This window comes from Hemitrygon akajei, unplaced genomic scaffold, assembly GCF_048418815.1.
Source record: "Hemitrygon akajei unplaced genomic scaffold, sHemAka1.3 Scf000034, whole genome shotgun sequence".
Taxonomy (NCBI): Eukaryota; Metazoa; Chordata; class Chondrichthyes; order Myliobatiformes; family Dasyatidae; genus Hemitrygon; species Hemitrygon akajei.
The window spans coordinates 5,958,202-5,977,376 of record NW_027331920.1 but is presented as its reverse complement, the minus strand read 5'-3'; the positions used below and the strand labels follow the sequence as shown (position 1 = coordinate 5,977,376).

At 50.1% G+C, this 19,175-nt stretch overlaps 1 protein-coding gene across 1 annotated transcript; it reads right to left on the bottom strand.

The window, feature by feature from the left end:
• Positions 1 to 1,413: 1,413 nt before the first annotated feature.
• On the bottom strand, positions 1,414 to 18,628 carry LOC140719981 (zinc-binding protein A33-like). The gene is made up of 6 exons (XM_073034894.1): positions 18,623 to 18,628; positions 14,175 to 14,408; positions 12,716 to 12,738; positions 12,510 to 12,628; positions 6,148 to 6,276; positions 1,414 to 3,611 (listed from the first exon to the last, which is right to left on the bottom strand). The coding sequence occupies exons 1-6, from the start codon at positions 18,626 to 18,628 to the stop codon at positions 3,052 to 3,054; spliced, it is 1,071 nt and encodes a 356-aa protein (XP_072890995.1). The 3' UTR covers positions 1,414 to 3,051.
• Between the last annotated feature and the right edge of the window lie 547 nt (positions 18,629 to 19,175).

The window sequence follows — 19,175 nt, the reverse complement described above, 5'->3', positions numbered from 1 at the left end:
ATTGATGAGGATTTTAATCTTTCAGTCGTTAAAACACATTACATGGTTTACAAACAGCATTAATAGACTTGCATTTGATTTTAAATTATATGATTAATATCTTGAGGAAGTGTCAGTGGTAAGATTTCTCAGTATGTGGATGGATAATAAGCTGACATGGAAGCACCTATCAGTAAAATAATTGATACATGTAAAGGAGGTTTAAATCTCCTCAGACATCCATGTGGGTATTCTTGGGTGCAACATGAAAATCTTTGATGACCAATTATATTTGTTTAATTTGATGTGTTCTTGATAATGTCTGTGTGGCTTATGGATCAGCTTCATCTTCAAATTAAAAATGTTTGTATGTGGTACAATTACAGACTTTAAGTTTGTGTTCTGGCGGAGTAATGTTGTCTCCCATTTTGGATTTACTGATTGCAATGGGAGAATTGCCCTCAAAGTAACAGAGGTTCAAGTTGATGTCAACATACTGGATTAATTTGTGGGGGCAAGGAAATGATCATCCTGTTAAAGGTGTGCTGGAGGACGGTTGGGGACATCACAAGAAGAGTGTTTTTTGTTTTGGGTGGCTGGGTTCTTACCATGCTGGGAATATGGGTGTATTTGATGATACAATATGTCCCACTGTAGCTTTCTCTGTAACCCCATCTTGTTTTTTCCAATGACTTCAGTTGATTTTAGGTTACACGATTGGATTCGGTTCTGCCTGAGAGTCTGTTGGTTCATCAGTATATTAATGAAAGTTATTATCATACAGTAACCATTTTTACAGATGAATCAAAAGATAAGTTAATTGGGGATGTTGGTGTGGCTGTTCTGTGTGCCTGAATTGCAGATAATGGTAAAGAAATGACTTACAGCCATTTATCAGCAGAAAAAGCAGAATTCTTTGCCAACAGTATAGGCTTACAGTGGGTGGAGGAAATTGGTCCTTATAATTTGCTCAGAATACATTTCAGTTTTGATGAGTCTTAAACAGGTCATTCTGGCAGTAGTTCAGATTGACTGTTGGAAACTTGTCAAACGGTATTTCATATATAAAGTTTGATTTATATGTCTGCACATTATGGGCCCTGCACATCACACTGTTGAGGGAAATGATGATGTTGACTGTTTAGCACCAAAAGCTGTTAAATGTTAAGCTGTGGATATAAACCTTCCACTTATCAAATTAGAAGCTAAAGGGTTGGTAGTGTTAAGAATTGGGGGCTTATGGCAAGACGTAGGATAATGGACATAAGGACAGACACCTTTACAGAATACATAAACCTGTTGGGTTTATAGAAGAAGGGCTTAAAACAAGGCAAGGAATGATATTGACATGACATAGAAATGCCCACACTATGCTTAATTATGCCTTGTAACTAATTGGAAAACTTAATTCTGTGTTGTGTACATTTTGTCATAATGAAACTGTCGAAACACATACTATTTCAATGTGAAGCGTACAAGGCTGAAGAAAAATCAAATGCAGTCTTCAGTACAATCTTTGCGAGGGTAGATAGTTTTCAGATAAAAACTATTAAATTATGGGACTGACTTTAAATCAATTCATAGTTTGAGCTGGAAAAGGCATGTAATAATTGTGTTAAACCTAAGGAAGTGACATATAGGGTAGCAAAGGTGAGTGGGTTGTTGGATTATTGGGATGGTCTTAAAATCCAACAAAAGGCAACGAAAAAAGCCACAAGAATGGTGAAGACGAAATATGAGGGCAAACTGGCCAATAATATAAATCAGGATACGAAAAAGGTTAGTTTTCAGTTACATGAAGAGTGAAAGGGAGATGAGAGTTGATACGGGACCACGGGAAAATGCCAGTTTCCTGAGTAAATACTGATGCAAAAAAACTGTTTAAGATCTCCCCCATCTCGTGAGGCCCCACACATAGACGACCACTCTGATCTTCTCGGGGACCAATTTTGTCCCTTACTATCCTTTTACTCTTAATATACTTGTAGAAACCCTTCAGGTTTTCCTTCACATTATCTGCCAAAGCCACCTCATGTCTTCTTTTTTTCCTTCTTTAGTATTTTCTTACGTTTTCTATACTCTTTAAGTAACTCATTTGCTCTTTGTTGCCTATACCTGCAAAACACTTCTCCCTTTTTCTTAACCAGATCGCCAATATCCCTTGAAAACCAAGGTTCCCTGTGCCTGTTAACTTTGTCTTTCATCCTGGCAGGAAAATGCAAATTCTGCACCCTCAAAATTTCACATTTGGAGGCCTTCCACTTACTGAACACATCCTTATCAGGAAAAAAAAAACTTATCCCAATCCACTCTTCCTAGATCTTTTTTCATTTCCACAAAATTAGCCCTTCTGCTGTTTAGAACCTCAACTCGAGGACCAGGCCTATCCTTATCCATAATTAACTTGAAACTGATGACATTATGGTCACTGGACTAATAGGAGATCAAGTATTGCATCCTCTCTCGTAGGTACCTCTATATATTGATTTAGAAAACTTTCTAAAGTTTCTAGCCCTATTACATTTTGGGAGTCCCAGTCAATATGTGGAAAGTTAAAATTCCCTACTATTACAACTTCCTGTTTCTTACATCGGTCTACTATCTTTATACAGATTTGCTCCTCCAATTCTCTCTGACTATTGGGCGGTCTATAATACACCCCTATTAGTGTGGTCACACCTTTCCCGTTCCTCAGCTCCACCCATATGGCCTCTGTAGACAAACCCTCCGGGCTGTCCTGTCTACACACAGCTGTGATATTTTCCCTGACTAGAAATGCCACTCCTCCCCCTTTCATCCCTCCCCCTCTAACACGTCTGAAACAACGAATATTTCGATCATGTTTAAACCTGGTTCCCCTCCCTCTGCAAAGGATGTTAGTCCCCCTCCAGTTCAGGGGCAAACCATCCCGTCGGAACAGGCCCCACCTTCCCGGGAACAAAGCCCAATTATCCAGAAACATGAAGCCCTCCCTCCTGCACCATCTCCTTAGCCACGTATTTAGCTGCACTCTCCGCACATTTATATTTACAGGGACTTTACTCCGGACGCCGGTCCCGGGACCCGACCCGTTTACAGACCCGGAGCGGAACCGGAGCAGATTCTCAGCCACTGGTTTCTATCCCAGGTCGCGAAGACAGGATAAAGTTTCCCCGTGAATTTATTCCCAGTGAACGTGTGGAGATGGGACTTGGCCTCCGCGTTGTAAAATGAAACTGTCCCGGACTCGTAACTGAGATAAACTCCCATCCTCCCGGGGATGGGACCGGCAGGGAGACGGGACTCGGGGGAGGGGAGACCATAGAACACGTCATAATCCCGATGTAACACGTCATCATCCCGGCCGATGACCCAGAATCCGGTCTCCGGACTCAGACTGACCCGTCCCTTTCTCTCCACAGACTCTGCGGCGACTCCCAGACACCAGAGCCGATTCCCCGTCACCTCCACCTCCCAGTAATGTCTCCCCGATGTGAATCCCTCCGATCCCAGCACACATTCCCAGAATGTGAATCTCTTCCCGGTGTCAGGGAGATTCCTCCGGGTTCGGGTCCGGGTACATCTCACACTCTTCCGATCCTCAGACACCTCGAGATACGGATACGCCGTTTCCACATCCAGGGTGACAGAGACTGGGGGGAGAAGCAGAGAATTAGAGAGTCCCCGGGGATCGGGGGGAGATTCGGGCAGCGCGGCCCCGGGGATCGGGGGGAGACTCGGACAGCGCGGCCCCGGGATCGGGGGGAGACTCGGGCAGCGGGGCCCCGGGGATCGGGGGAGACTCGGACAGCGCGGCCCCGGGGATCGGGGGGAGACTCGGACAGCGCGGCCCCGGGGATCTGGGGGAGACTCGGACAGCGCGGCCCCGGGGATCGGGGGGAGACTCGGACAGCGCGGCCCCGGGGATCGGAGGGAGACTCGGACAGCGCGGCCCCGGGGATCGGGGGGAGACTCGGACAGCGCGGCCCCGGGGATCGGAGGGAGACTCGGACAGCGCGGTCCCGGGGATCGGGGGGAGACTCGGGCAGCGGGGCCCCGGGGATCGGGGGGAGACTCGGGCAGCGCGGCCCCGGGGATCGGGGGGAGACTCGGGCAGCGCGGCCCCGGGGATCGGGGGGAGACTCGGGCAGCGCGGCACCGGGGATCGGTGGGAGACTCGGGCAGCGCGGCCCCGGGGATCGGGGGGAGACTCGGGCAGCGCGGCCCCGGGGATCGGGGGGGGGGAAGACTCGGGCAGCGCGGCCCCGGGGATCGAGGGGAGACTCAGGCAGCGCGGCCCCGGGGATCGGGGGGGGGGGGGAAGACTCGGGCAGCGCGGCCCCGGGGATCGGGGGGAGACTCGGGCAGCGCGGCCCCGGGGATCGGGGGGAGACTCGGGCAGCGCGGCCCCGGGGATCGGGGGGGGGGAAGACTCGGGCAGCGCGGCCCCGGGGATCGGGGGGAGACTCAGGCAGCGCGGCCCCGGGGATCGGGGGGGGGGGGAAGACTCGGGCAGCGCGGCCCCGGGGATCGGGGGGGGGGGGGAGACTCGGACGGCGCGGCCCCGGGGATCGGGGGGAGACTCAGGCAGCGCGGCCCCGGGGATCGGGGGGGGGGGGGGAAGACTCGGGCAGCGCGGCCCCGGGGATCGGGGGGAGACTCAGGCAGCGCGGCCCCGGGGATCGGGGGGGGGGGGGGGGAGACTCGGACGGCGCGGCCCCGGGGATGGGAGGGGGGGAGACTCGGGCCGCGCGGCCCCGGGGATCGGGGGGAGACTCGGGCCGCGCGGCCCCGGGGATCGGGGGGAGACTCGGGCCGCGCGGCCCCGGGGATCGGGGGGAGACTCGGGCAGCGCGGCCCCGGGGATCGAGGGGAGACTCGGACAGCGCGGCCCCGGGGATCGGGTGGGGGGGGAAGACTCGGACAACGGGGCCCCGGGGATCGGGGGGAGACTCGGGCAGCGGGGCCCCGGGGATCGGGGGGAGACTCGGGCAGCGCGGCCCCGGGGATCGGGGGGAGACTCGGGCAGCGCGGCCCCGGGGATCGGGGGGGGGGGGGAGTCTCGGGCAGCGCGGCTCCAGGGATCGGGGGGAGACTCGGGCCGCGCGGCCCCGGGGATCGGGGGGAGACTCGGGCAGCGCGGCCCCGGGGATCGAGGGGAGACTCGGACAGCGCGGCCCCGGGGATCGGGGGGGGGGGGGGAGACTCGGACAACGGGGCCCCGGGGATCGGGGGGAGACTCGGGCAGCGGGGCCCCGGGGATCGGGGGGAGACTCGGGCAGCGCGGCCCCGGGGATCGGGGGGAGACTCGGGCAGCGCGGCCCCGGGGATCGGGGGGGGGGGGAGTCTCGGGCAGCGCGGCTCCAGGGATCGGGGGTAGACTCGGGCCGCGCGGCCCCGGGGATGGGAGGGGGGGAGACTCGGGCCGCGCGGCCCCGGGGATCGGGGGGAGACTCGGGCAGCGCGGCCCAGGGGATCGGGGGGGAGGGGGGGAGACTCGTGCAGCGGGGCCCCGGGGATCGGGGGGAGACTCGGGCAGCGCGGCTCCAGGGATCGGGGGGAGACTCGGGCCGCGCGGCCCCGGGGATCGGGGGGGAGACTCGGGCAGCGCGGCCCCGGGCATCGGTGGGGAGACTCGGGCAGCGCGGCCCCGGGGATCGGGGGGGAGACTCGGGCAGCGCGGCCCCGGGGATCGGGGGGAGACTCGGGCCGCGCGGCCCCGGGGATCGGGGGAGACTCGGGCAGCGCGGCCCCGGGGATCGGGGGGAGACTCGGGCAGCGCGACCCCGGGGATCGGGGGGAGACTCGGGCAGCGCGGCCCCGGGGATCGGGGGAGACTCGGGCAGCGCGGCCCCGGGGATCGGGGGGAGACTCGGGCAGCGCGGCCCCGGGGATCGGGCGGGGACTCGGGCAGCGCGGCCCCGGGGATCGGGGGGAGACTCGGGCAGCGCGGCCCCGGGGATCGGGGGGGGGGGGGGAGACTCGGGCCGCGCGGCCCCGGGGATCGGGGGAGACACGGGCAGCGCGGCCCCGGGGATCGGGGGGAGACTCGGGCAGCGCGTCCCCGGGGATCGGGGGGAGACTCGGGCAGCGCGGCCCCGGGGATCGGGGGGAGACTCGGGCAGCGCTGCCCCGGGGATCGGGGAAAGGCCGCTGGGCCTCAGGCGCGGTCGGGTGGCCGACACGAACCTCTGATTCGACAAAAGCAGATGTCTCCACAAGGGTTTTCCGCTGGACAGGGGAAACATCCTCCCTCACTCCTGCCTGTTGACCCCTGAAAGAATTTTGTGTTTCCATGAGATCTCTCATTCTCCGAAACTGGGAACAGAGAACATAGAGCAGTACAGCACAGGAACAGGCCCTTCATTCAATGTTCACATTCATTTGTGAGTGTGAAGTGGGGGAGTGTGATGGTTTGAGACAGTAAAGGAGGTGATAATGGGAAACAGTAGGGGAGAGATGAATGGCAGATTGAACCAGGAGGGGGAGGGGTGGAAAGCCCGTGGGTGAACTGTGTGTGTAGACGTAATGAGAAACTAGAGGGGGCAAAGATGGCAGATGAGGATGACGTTGTCACCTTTCCCACAACCCCATCCACCGCAGCCCCTCATTAGGACAGGGGATTAATTTGCAGGGACCCTTAGGCAACACAGGTCTTGATGAAGTGTTTCAGTCTGAACAGTCGACTGTTTACTCTTTTCCATAGAAACTTCCCGGCCTGCTGTTCCCCCAACAATTTGTGTGTGTTACTCTGCTTTAAATATACTCAATTATTTGGCATCCACAGTTGCCTGTGGCAGATTCACTATCCTGTGGATAAAGGAATTCCTCCTCATCTCTGTCCGAAATGGACATCCCTATAGTCGGAGGCTGTGCTTACCGTTCTCGACCCACCCACATCCTCCCAACATCAACTCTCTCCAGACAGGTGTCAGAGAGATCTGGCGAGACCCTTCATCAGGACCTGTGTAGCTTGGATTACCAGCATCTGCAGATTTTCTCCTGTTTGATTTTTAAAGCAGAAGTTAATAAGTAAACTTCTTGATCAGTCAGAGGCTCAAAAGTTATGGGAAGGAGGCAGGAGAATAGGGTTGAGGGGGATAATAAATCAGCCATTCTTCTAAACTCGCGTGAGTACAGGCCCAGAACCATCAAACACTCCTCATATGTTAACTCTTTCATTCCCGGAATTATTCTTGTGAATCTTCTGGACCCCCTCCAATGCCAGCACATGTTTTCCAATAGAAGGGACCCAAAACTGCTCACAATACTCCAAGTGTGGTCTGACCAATGCCTTATTAAAACCTCAGAATTACATCCTTGCTCTTGTACTCTAATCCTCTCGAAATGAAAGCACACATTGAGTTTGCCAAACTTATCACTGACACAAACTGCAAGTTAACCTTCAGGGAATCCTGCACAATGACACCCATGTCCCTTTGCAACTCAGATTTTTGAATTTCACCCTGTTTACAGAATTGTCTATGCTTTTATTCCTTCGACCAAAGTCGTACCTGCCTAAGTTTGTACCTGCCAAACTCTACCTGTGCTACAAGATCCTTATTCCGTATACTGGTGCATTCAAATAAGACCATAAGACAAAGCAGCAGAAGCCGGCCATTCGGCCCTTCGAATCAGCTCCACCTTTTAATCATGAGCTGATCCATTCTTCCATTTAGTCCCACCCCCCACCTTTTCACCATGACCTTTGATGCCCTGGCTACTCATATACCGATCAATCTCTGCTTTAAATACACCCAATGACCTGGCCTCCACTGCCGCAAGAAATTCACAGATTCACCACCCTCTGGCTAAAAAAAATTCTTCGCATCTCCCTTCTGAATGGGCGCCCTTCAATCTTTAAATCATACTCTCTCGTACTAGACTCCCCCACCATAGGAAACAACTTTGCCAAAACCACTCTCGAAATGTTTCTGTGAGGTTCCCCGTCATTCTTCTAAACTCCACGGAGTACAGTCCAAGAGCGGTCAAATGTTCCTCATATGTTAACCCTCTCATTCCCGGAATCATTCTAGCGAATCTTCTCTGAACCCTCTCCAATGTCAGAACATCCTTTCTTAAAGAAGGAGTCCAAAACTGCACACAGTATTCCAAGAGAGGTCTTACCAGTTCCTTATAGAGCCTCAACATCACATCCCTGCTCCTATACTATATTCCTCTAGAAATGAATGTCAGCATTGCATTCACCTTCTTCACCACCAACTCAACCTGGAGGTTAACCTTAAGGGTATCCTGCACGAGCACTCCCAAGTCCCATTGCATCTCAGAACTTTGAATTCTCTCTACATTTAAATAATAGTCTGCCGATTTATTTCTTCTACCAACGTGCATGACCATACACTTTTCAACATTGTATTTCATTTGCCACTTCTTTGACCATTCTCATAATCTATCCAAGTCTCTCTGCAAACTCTCTGTTTCCTCAGCACTACCGTCCCCTCCACTTGTCTTTGTATCATCAGCAAACTTAGCTACAAAGCCATCTATTCCATCATCCAAATCGTTGATATACAACGTAAAAAGATGCGGCCCCAACACGGACCCCTGTGGAACACCGCTGGTAACTGGCTGCCAACCAGAATGGGATCCCTTTATTCCCACTCTCTGTTTCCTGCCAATCAGCCAACGCTCTATCCACATATGTAACTTTCCCGTAATTCCATGGGCTCTTATCTTGTTTAGCAGCCTCATGTGCGGCACCTTGTCAAAGGCCTTCTGAAAATCCAAATACACAACATCCACTGCATCTCCCTTGTCTAGCCTACTTGTAATCTCCTCAAGAAATTTCAATGGGTTTGTCAGGCAGGATTTTCCTTTAAGGAAACCATGCTGAGTTTGGCCTATCTTGTCATATGCCTCCAGGTACTCGGTAACCTCATCCTTGACAATTGACTCCAGAAACTTCCCAACCATTTCTCAAGCTAACAGGTCTATAATTCACTTTTTGCTTCCTTGCCCCCTTCTTAAATACCAGAGTGGCATTTGCAATCTTCCACTCCTCCAGAACCATGCCAGAATCTATTGACTTTTGAAAGATCATTGCTCCGCGATCTCCACAGCTACTTCCTTCAAAACACAAGGGTGCATTCCATCTGGACCTGGAGATTTATCTACCCTTAGACTATTCAGCTTCCTGAGAACTTTCTCTGTCGTAATTGTGACTGCGCACACTTCTCTTCCCTGACACCCTTGAGTGTCCGGAATACTGCTGATATCTTCCTCAGTGAGGACTGATGCAAATACTCATTCAGTTCCTCAGCCATCTCCTTATCTCCCATTACAATTTCTCCAGCATCATTTTCTATCTGTCCTATATCCACTCTCACCTGTTTTTTATTCTTTATATACTTGAAAAATCTTTTAGTATCTTCTTTGATGTTATTTGCTAGCTTCCTTTTATAGTTCATCTTTTCCCTCTTAATGGCCTTCTTAGTTTCCTTTTGTAAGCTTTTAAAAACTTCCCAATCCTCTGTCTTCCCACTAATTTTTGCTTCCTTGAATGCCCTCTCCTTTGCTTTTACTTTGGCTTTGACTTCTCTTGTCAGCCATGGTCGCAACCTTTTTCCATTCGAAAATTTCTTCTTTTTTGGAATATATCTGTGTTGCACCTTCCTCACTTCTCACATAAACTCCAGCCACTGAGCACCTTCTCCCTTGTAACAGTAACTGCACTCACTTCTCTTCCCTCGCTCTCTTCAACACCGGGCACAGTGCGAGTGTCCTCCACCTTCTCCTTTGTAACAGTAACTGCACTCACTTCTCTTCCCTCGCACCATTCAACACCGGGCACAGTGCGAGTGTCTTCCACCTTCTCCTTTGTAACAGTAACTGCACTCACTTCTCTTCCCTCGCACCATTCAACACCGGGCACACTGCTAGTGTCCTCCACGGTGAAGACTGGTGCAAAATATTTGGTTTAGCTGCCATCTCTTTATCCCGCGTTATTATTTATCCAGCCTCATTTTCTACTGGTCCTATATCCACTCTCATCTCTGTTTTATTTTTTTACAATACTTGAAAAACAATTTGATATTGTTTGCTAACTTGTTTTACAATGACAGGTGTGTAAAAAGGGCCTGAAGGATCATTGGAGACCAGAGTCACCCCAACCACAAACTGTACCAGCTGCTACCATCCGGGATATGGTACCACAGATTAAAAGCCAGGAGCAACAGGCTCCGGGACAGCTTCTTCAACCAGGCCATCAGACTGATTAACTCATGCTGACACATCTGTATTTCTATGTTATATTGACCAGCATGTTATACATATAATTCATCATAAATTACTATAAATTGCACATTGCACATTTACATGGAGACGTAACGTAAAGATTTTTAATCCTCATGTATATGAAGGATGTAAGTAATAAAGTCAATTCAATTCAAATCAATTTCTTGTTTATTTTTTCCCACCCAATCATCCTTTTAGTTTCTCTCTGTAGATATTTAAAAGCTTCCCAATCCTTTGTCTTCCTACTAATTTTTGTTTAGTTGTATGCCCTCTCTTTTGCTTTTGCATTAACTTGTCTTCCCTTGTCAGCCACGGTTTTACTATTTTGCCATTTTAGTATTTATTTATTTTTGGAATACATCTATCCTTCACCTTCCTCATTTTCCCAGAAACTGACACCATTTCTGCTCTGCTCTGATCCCTGCCAGCATCTCCTTCCAATTTGCTTTGGCCAACTTCTCTCTCAGACCACTGTAATTTCTTTTACTTCTCTGAAATACTACAATGTCAGACTTCACTTTCTCCTTATCAAATTTCAAGTTGAACTCAGTCACGTTGTGAGCACTGCCTCCTAAGGGTTCTTTTAACTACTCAGCTCTGGTTCAATACATAACACCCAATCCAGTAGAGCTGTTCCGCGAGTAGGCTCAACGGCAAACTGCTCCAGAAAGCCATCACATTGCATTCGACAAACTCACTCTCTTGAGATCCTTTACCAACCTGATTTTCCCAATTGACCTGCATGTTGAAATCTCCCATGATTATCGTAACATTGTCCTTTTCATCAGCCTTTTCTATTTCCAGTTGTAATCTGTGGGCCTCAACCCACTGACTGTTGGGAGGCCTGTATATGACTGCTGTCAGTGTCATTTTTACTTTTGCAGTTCCTTACCTCAACCCACATGATTCAACATCTTCAATCCTATGTCACATCTTGCTGCTGATTTACCAGCAGAGCCACGCCACCCCCTCAGCCTTCCTTCCTTCCTCCGATACATTGTGTAACCTTGAACATTCAGCTCCCAACTACAACCATCCTTCAGCCACGATTCCGTGATGGCCACAACATCATACCTGACAATCGGTAATAGTGCAACAAGATCATCCACCTTATTTCCCATACTCCATGCATTGAGATATAACACTTTGTGTACTGTATCTGCTACCCTTTTTAATTCTGCATCCCCAATGTTCTGATACTAACCCTGCCGGCTGGAATTTTCTCTTCGCATCTGTCCGCCCTATCTGACAGTCTGACTGCATGCTATCATTGCATTTTACCATCAGTCCTATCCCTTCACTCCAGTTCCCGTGCACCCCCCCCACCAAATTAGTTCAGACCCTCCCCAACAGCTCTATCAAACCTCTCTGTGAGAATATTGTTCTCCCTCGGGTCCCTTTTGAGCAGGTCATTCCTCCACCAGAACAGATCCCAATGATCCAAGAACCTGAATCCCTGTCCCCAGCACCATCTTCTCAGCCATGTTTATCTGCCAAATTATCCTGTTTCTACCCTCACCAGCACGTGGCACAGGCAGCAATCCAGAAATTACAACCCTGGGGGTGCTGCTTCTGAGCTTTTTACCAAGCTCTCCAAATTCTATTTTCAGGACCCCTTTTCTTTTACTTCCAATGTCATTGTCCCAAAATTTACCAAGATATCTGGCTCTTTTCCCTCCTTCTCTAAAATGCTGCGGACACGATTCGAGGCATCCCTGACCCTGGCACCCAGGAGGCAACATACCATTCGGGTGTCCCGTTCACATCAATAGATTCTCCTGTCTGTTCCCCTGGCGATTCAGTCCCGGATCACAACCACTCCCCTCTTCTGCCTCTAACAACAGTGAGAGATGCTGATCCGGAAGGGGGAAGACCTGTGTCAGTCAGAGTCTGCACTCACAGGGCACATGAAGGACTTGTGTATTTTCCTGACAATCCCTGTCACCACACTGATACCTGCTTTTATTCCCTACAATATTATCATCAGTATTAAATTCCCAGCTCCTCTGGTAGATCCAAACTCATGTCCTCGTGTGTTAGTGCATTTGCCTGGGATTGGAACACAGTGGTTCATCTGCCAGTCCCGTGTATTGGTTGTATTGTGACCCTGTGCTGGTGTGTTCAGGGGTCTGACATCTCCAGCTGACCATGTTACAGTGATGCCTCCCAGTCGGTGGGGTTGATGTGAAATAAACTTCAGTTCCCCTTCAGCCCAGTATTACAGACAATCTTTGCCTCAAATTGGAACTAAATTGAGCTTCATAAAACAAGGGGAAATGAATCTTTGTAAGTTTTACCTCGATTAATAGCATCAAGTGTTTCTCTCAGCACTGTGTTCAACAAATAGAGGTGATCGAATTTTTCAACCGGTAGGGTCTCATCTGTCACTGACAATTCCTGGACATTGTCATTAATCCTGTAAATATTAAACAGCTGGTTATAAATTGCTATTCTGAACTATTTTACAAATCCATTCAGGGTTTCAGTAAAGAGCCTGTCCTACCTTCTGTTCCGACGAGCTTCCTCCTGAAATAAATAAAACACAAATCCGATTAGACTTGGACTTACTGTCCATATCCTGAATTTCTTCCAAATCATTACCAGGTGTTGAAAATTCCCACTCCCGCAGTCACTCACACACATGGACAATACAGAACCACTGGGTAACTTACAAGGAAAGTTTCTGAATGTCAGACCATTACTGAGAGGATGAAACTTACAGGGAAGACAGGACAGGCTGTGCATTTTCATCTGGATATGACGTCAGGCTGATAGGATGGAGGAATTTAAGATCAGTGATGTCTGTGATTGTGTGCGGGTGGAGGAAGTACCTCTATTTATGGGGAGACTCGTGGGGAGATGTAATTCCAGATGGATTTTAACAAATTCCACTAGAAATTTAGTGAAGAGGATGTGGAACTCAGTGCCACAGGAGTGGGTGAAATGGAACAGCAGAGACTGACTGTAATGCGGAGGCTGGATAAACACGTGAGGGACCAGAGATTTCGGGGCACTGTTGCTGGTTGTGGTGAGTAGGTGGCAGGAGGATTGTGAAGCAGGGAAATTGAGAGGAGAAAATGGGCCGAATGGCCTGGGTATGTTTTGAACGATTGAACGTTCATTTGAATGTTATCTGTAAAAGTAAAGAGACAGTAATAGTTTCCCTAATCTGGCGGAAACCGGATATAGAAGATAAGTCTGATGTGTGGGTCAAATTCTTTGTTCTCACTGATTGACAAAGAGACCCTCACACCAACCGCACCAGACACACTCACAGCCAGTGACTGGAACCGGGAGTTAATGAGAGTTTTAGGGGATATTTAATGCAGAATTAAGGACACAGTCAGCAGCTCTGTGTTACGATCAGAGTAAATAATTTCAGAGAAATTTGCATTCTATCCTGGGATGTACAGAAGTTGTGGAAGTCCAGTTTTGGGACAACAACAACCCTGAATAGATGCATCAATTGACAGGTGAGAAACAGTTTACTGACATTTGTAAATGCTGTGTGTCAGAGCAACACGTCTGTTTTCTGTCTGCATTGTATTCTGTGTTACGTGTTTATTACGATAACCAGTCACGTGAGTGGGGACCTGGTAAAAGCGAAGGGAATAAGTTACGTATTCATACTTTGTTCTGGGCAGTTTTGAGCTGGGGACGGGCGGATGTCATTCTGTTCTTGACCGCTGTGTTGCAGCTTACTTTCCAATCAATTACCCTGAAGTTTCATCGCTTCAAGATTGTATTTTGCTAATGAAGGACTGAAAGCGTATCTTGGACATTTTGAAATGTCATTATTGGAGTGATGGGAGGGCGCATCATGCAAGTATAACAACTTGTGTGAGGTCGCCAGCAGCGGCAATTGATTTGTTAGAATTGGCCGCTGTGCTGTGTTTATTTCAAATATACCACTGTTCATTTAGTGCCCTTTGTCAGAAACAAATTGAAATATAATCCCTCACCTTGAGAAACATCACACTGTCTTTTTGATCCATCTGTTCCTTTAACTTCGAGATTTCCTCCTGAATAAACCTTATATTCTCTTGAATCTCCCGAAGATTTTTCTCCATTGAGTTGAGAATCCTCTTCTCTTCTTCCCTGAGATCCCTGAGTAAGCTCTGCTCTTTCTCAGTGATAATCCGGTGCAGTTCAGCAAACTGGGATGTGACGTGGGACTGAAGGCTGTGTGACTGTTCCTGTCGAATGAAAGGTGAAGATTAATATACTGCATTGCTGTGCTCTGTTTCCTTTTGTCGTTAAGTTCGGTCTATTGGAGTCCATGCTACTTCTGAGTGCATTCCCGTCAACACCATTCCCTCACGTTTTCCTGAAACCTATTCTCACTTATTGACCCATAAACTCCCATCTGATTCACACACACCCTCCCCACCTTTACAGGGTTAATTGTAATTAACCATTCATCCAGCATGTCCTTGGAATGTGTCTGAAACTGTCATGACCACAGGGAGAGCATGCAAACTCCACACAGACAGCAGCAGAGGTCAGGATCGAACCCAGGTCACTGGAGCTGCGATACTCTGCTATTCTGCATTAAATGGAGCAAAATTCGACAGTAATATCAGAAATTCCGCTCATGAAGCCTCACCCGAACTCCGGAAATCTTCTCTTTCTGTTGCTGCTCCTTTTCCTGGAAGTCTGATTTCTTTTTTGTGAGAGAGTCTAAGGAAGATTTTAGCTGATCCTGGAAGTCAGAGAGTGAAGGAAATAGAAACAAAGATGCATGAAAAGAAACAGGTGATCAAACCCGATTATCACACAAAATGCCGGAGGAACTCAGTGAATCAGGCAGCATCTATTCAGGGGAAATAAACAGTCGGTGTTTCGGGATGAGACCCTTCATCAGGACTGAGAAGGAACGGGACAGAAGCCAGAATAAAAAGGTTGGGGATGAGAACCAGCTGACAGGTGGGACAACGTGAGGGGGGAAGTGGGGGAGGGTGATGAAGTGAGAAGCTGGGAGGGGACAGGTGGAAGAGGTAAAGAGTTGGAGAAGTAGGAATCTAATACGAGAGTACAATCGACCATGGAAGAAGCGTGAGGAACTGGGCTGTTTGCGGCCCTGAATGGTGACGAGGGAGGAGGTTAGGAGTCAGGTGTAGCACTTGTCCCGCTTGCAGGTGTCAGTGCCAGGAGGGAGATCAGTGGGGAGGAGCGAGTGGATCAGGGCGATAGAGTACGGGGAGCGATCCGTATGGAGAGCGGAGAGTTGCGGGGTGCGGAGGTGGGCTGTGGGACGGAGAGATGCTAGAATCCCGTTGGAGACTGCGGAAGTTGCGGGGTGATGGTATTTAGAAGAAAGGAAATGTGTCAAGTATTAAGTTAACGTTAGTTTTTACCGTGTAGATTTTAACAGCTTCTTTAATCGGCATGAAGCGATGCTCTCTGTGTTCCTGCGCGTCTCTACAGATCACACAGATCAGTGTCTTGTCCGTTTCACAAAACAGCTTCAGTTCTTCCTCATGTTCCTCGCAGTGACGTTTACTTTCCTTCCCTTTCGGATTCAGGTTTAGATTTCGAAATTTTTCAGCCAGATTTGCTAAGGCCCGACTGACCCTGAGGGTGCGGTCAGCAATCTCCTCTCTACATTCCGGGCAGGAGTTTCTCTCCTCCCTTTCCCAATACTGTGTGATACAGGAGCGACAGAAGTTGTGTCCGCACTCCAGTGATACCGGATCGGTGAAGAAATCCAGGCAGATGGGACAAATTGCCTCCTCGCTCAAACTCTCGATCTGTCCTTTCGAAGCCATGTTAACTCCCGGCACTTCCTGATTCAGAATGCTTTCGCGTTCCGGGAGCGGCTGATCCCCTGCAGTACCGCGATTGTCCACTACGCGCGCTGCAGTCTCAGGGAATGGACATGCTGCTGCTGGATGTGTTCAGTGGAAATTTTGGTTAGTGTGGGATCAAAAACACATTAAACGGGCTACAGATAAGAAAACGCGGCCATGGACTGTCTAAGCCCGGCTACGAGCGGAGGAGGGTTGGCCGTATGGCCAGCAACCCCATCTCTTAAAAACCTAGAGCGACAAAAACGTCAGCTGAATCTCCAAAGGCCTCATCCCTGCGGTCGGAAGGACCTTCCCCTGGAAGACGATTGAAGTCCTGCGCTGAAAGGAGAAGCCATGTGTCCCCCCTGGGGTTGTTCACTACTACAATAACTGTGAGGCTTCCTCAGCCTACCCGGCCACTCCCTGTCCAGTGTAGAGGATCCCTGTAGTTCCAATGGTGTCCCTGTAGTCTGGAATGTGCCAGTCGGCAGCATTCCTGTACAGCAGGGGTTCCCAAACATTTTTTTTAATGCCAAAGACCAATACCAGTAACCGTGGACCCCAGGTTGGGAACATCTGCTCTCCGGACATCTCGATGTGATGGCAGGCCAACAAGTTTCGGGCGTCTTTCCTCGAGTTGATGATCTTCCAGCAGCATTCGCTGTCCGTTTTCCTGCGCGTCCTGGGAACAGCCCGAGGATCAGTGAGCCTTCTGTCACGCAGCTGCTGTGACACAGGCCCTTGCATCTTTCTACACAGATCTTCGCCAGCCCACAGTCCACAAAGAGGTGAGTGACCGTCTCGTCTCCACTGCAGTAATCTCGGGGCAGCGCGCTGTGGGAGTGATCTCCGGGCATGCAGCAAGGATCAGACTGGGAGGGGCCCTCTCGTCTCCACTGCAGTAATCTCGGGGCAGCGCGCTGTTGGAGTGATCTCCGGGCATGCAGCAAGGATCAGACTGGGAGGGGCCCTCTCGTCTCCACTGCAGTAATCTCGGGGCAGCGCGCTGCGGGAGTGATCTCCGGGCATGCAGCAAGGATCAGACTGGGAGGGCCCCTCTCGTCTCCACTGCAGTAATCTCGGGGCAGCGCGCTGTGGGAGTGATCTCCGGGCATGCAGCAAGGATCAGACTGGGAGGGGCCCTCTCGTCTCCACTACAGTAATCTCGGGGCAGCGCGCTGTGGGAGTGATCTCCGGGCATGCAGCAAGGATCAGACTGGGACGGCTCCTCTCGCCGTCAGACAGGTGAGGTCTTGGTGCCTGTCGGTGAGATCTGGTGATGAGGCATTCTGCCAGATGGTCTGGACTGTCTGCTCAGGGATCCACTCCACTGTGTCCATCCAGTCCTTCTCCTGCAGTAACTGCAGGTCATTCCGTGCTGACCACTGCCTGGTGTTCTTGTGGTCAAAGCTGCTGGTCTGAAAGAACTGTCACCAATTTCATTAACACAAGGTTCACATGGAGAAACTTCCTGACTGAGACAGACACAGTCTCACAGGGTATTTACAGGGTAGGGGCAGGAATGATGTTTCTCCTGGCTGGGCAGTGGAACCAGGGATCACAGACTCAAAATCCGAGATCACCTCAGCAGGACTGAGATGAGGAGAAATTTCCCCAACACAGTGCGGTGAATATTTGGAGTTTTCTCCACAAGTTTTCTAAATTAAACAGACATATTTAGGGGCTCGGCGATGTTCGGAACGCTGCAGGAAAGTGGCGCTGAGGTCAAAGATCAGTGAGGGGCAGAACAGCGCAACGGGCCGAATGACAACGCCTGCTCCTGTTTCTTATTTTCTAAATCACGAGTTGACCTTTGCGCCTTGTTCTCCCTTGGCCTTCAGCCTGTCGGATTGCACAGGGGAGAGGTGAGAGCTCCGGAGATCCACCGGCAGCCGCTGCGGGGCAGCTCCCGTCTCCCAGCAGCAGGAGACAGGACTGGGAGGAACCTCCGGACAATAGGCCCCGATCCACGGGTGTCAGTGGGCGGGACGCTGAGCGCCCGGCCGGGCCGGGGTTTGGAACGGGGACCGAGTGAGGCCGGAGACCAGGAGCTGCGCCTTGGGTTTCGGCTGCACCACCGGCGGGTCGTGAATCCTTTCGAAGGCAGAGCTGAAGCGACTGGCGGAGATTCCGTGAGATGTTTCAGCTACACGGAGGCGCCGGGCCTTTCCCCGCCGAGGATCGGGGCCTGTTGTCTGGAGTTGTCTCCCAGACCCGTCCCTTCCTGCTGGGAGACGGGAGCTGCCCCGCAGCGGCTGCTGATGGATCTCCGGAGCTCTCACCGCTCCCCTGTGCAATCCGAACGACTGAAAACCAAGGGAGAACAAGGCGCAAAGGTAAACTCGTGCTTTAGAAAATAAGTAACAGGAGCAGGCCTGGCCGCTCGGCCCGTTGCGCCTATTCCACCCTTTCCTCAGAGTAGTCCTTTCTTTTTAAATATTTTTATTGATTTTAAACAAACATAAATGAAACATGAATACAAAGAGGTTGAGAGAACATAATTAGTAGGTTAAGGTATAAATACAAATAGATGATAATAACCTCCCAAACTCATAGTGGTTACAAAAAATGGAGAAAATAAGAATCCCTCCCCCTCCAGAAAAAAAGAAAAAATACCTAACCGACATGTGCCATTGCATTATATCAATAATACACAGTAGCGTCAATAACTCCGCACCTCCATCCAAATAATTAAGGATAATAAAAGTAAGGTTTAGGAAAAGTCAGTTTAGCTCATATGAAAATGTTGAATAAATGGTCTCCAAGTTTCTTCAAATTTAACTGAAGGGTCAAAGACAACACTTGTAATTTTTTCTAAACTCGAACAAGAAATAGTTTGAGAAAACCACTGAAATATAGTTGGAGGATTAATTTCTTTCCAGTTCAATAGGATAGATCTTCTAGCCATTAATGTAACAAATGCAATCATCCGCCGGGCTGAGGGGGATAAACGACTATTATCCACCTTTGGTAAACCGAAAATTGCAGTAATAGGATGCGGTTGCAATCTGATATTCAGAACTGTTGAAGTAATACCAAAAATATCTTTCCAATAATTTTGCAAACAGGGGCAAGACCAGAACATGTAGGTCAATGAAGCGACTTCAGAATGACATCTGTCACTGGTTGGATTAACATAAGAATAAAATCGAACGAGTTTATCCTTGGACATGT

Coding starts and splice junctions, on each gene's coding strand:
- LOC140719981 (XM_073034894.1), bottom strand. Junction 12,739..14,174: donor ACAGTGTGATGTTTCTCAAG/GTGAGGGATTAT, acceptor TATTTATTTCAG/GAGGAAGCTCGTCGGAACAG. Junction 6,277..12,509: donor ACTTGATGCTATTAATCGAG/GTAAAACTTACA, acceptor CTCTGTTCCCAG/TTTCGGAGAATGAGAGATCT.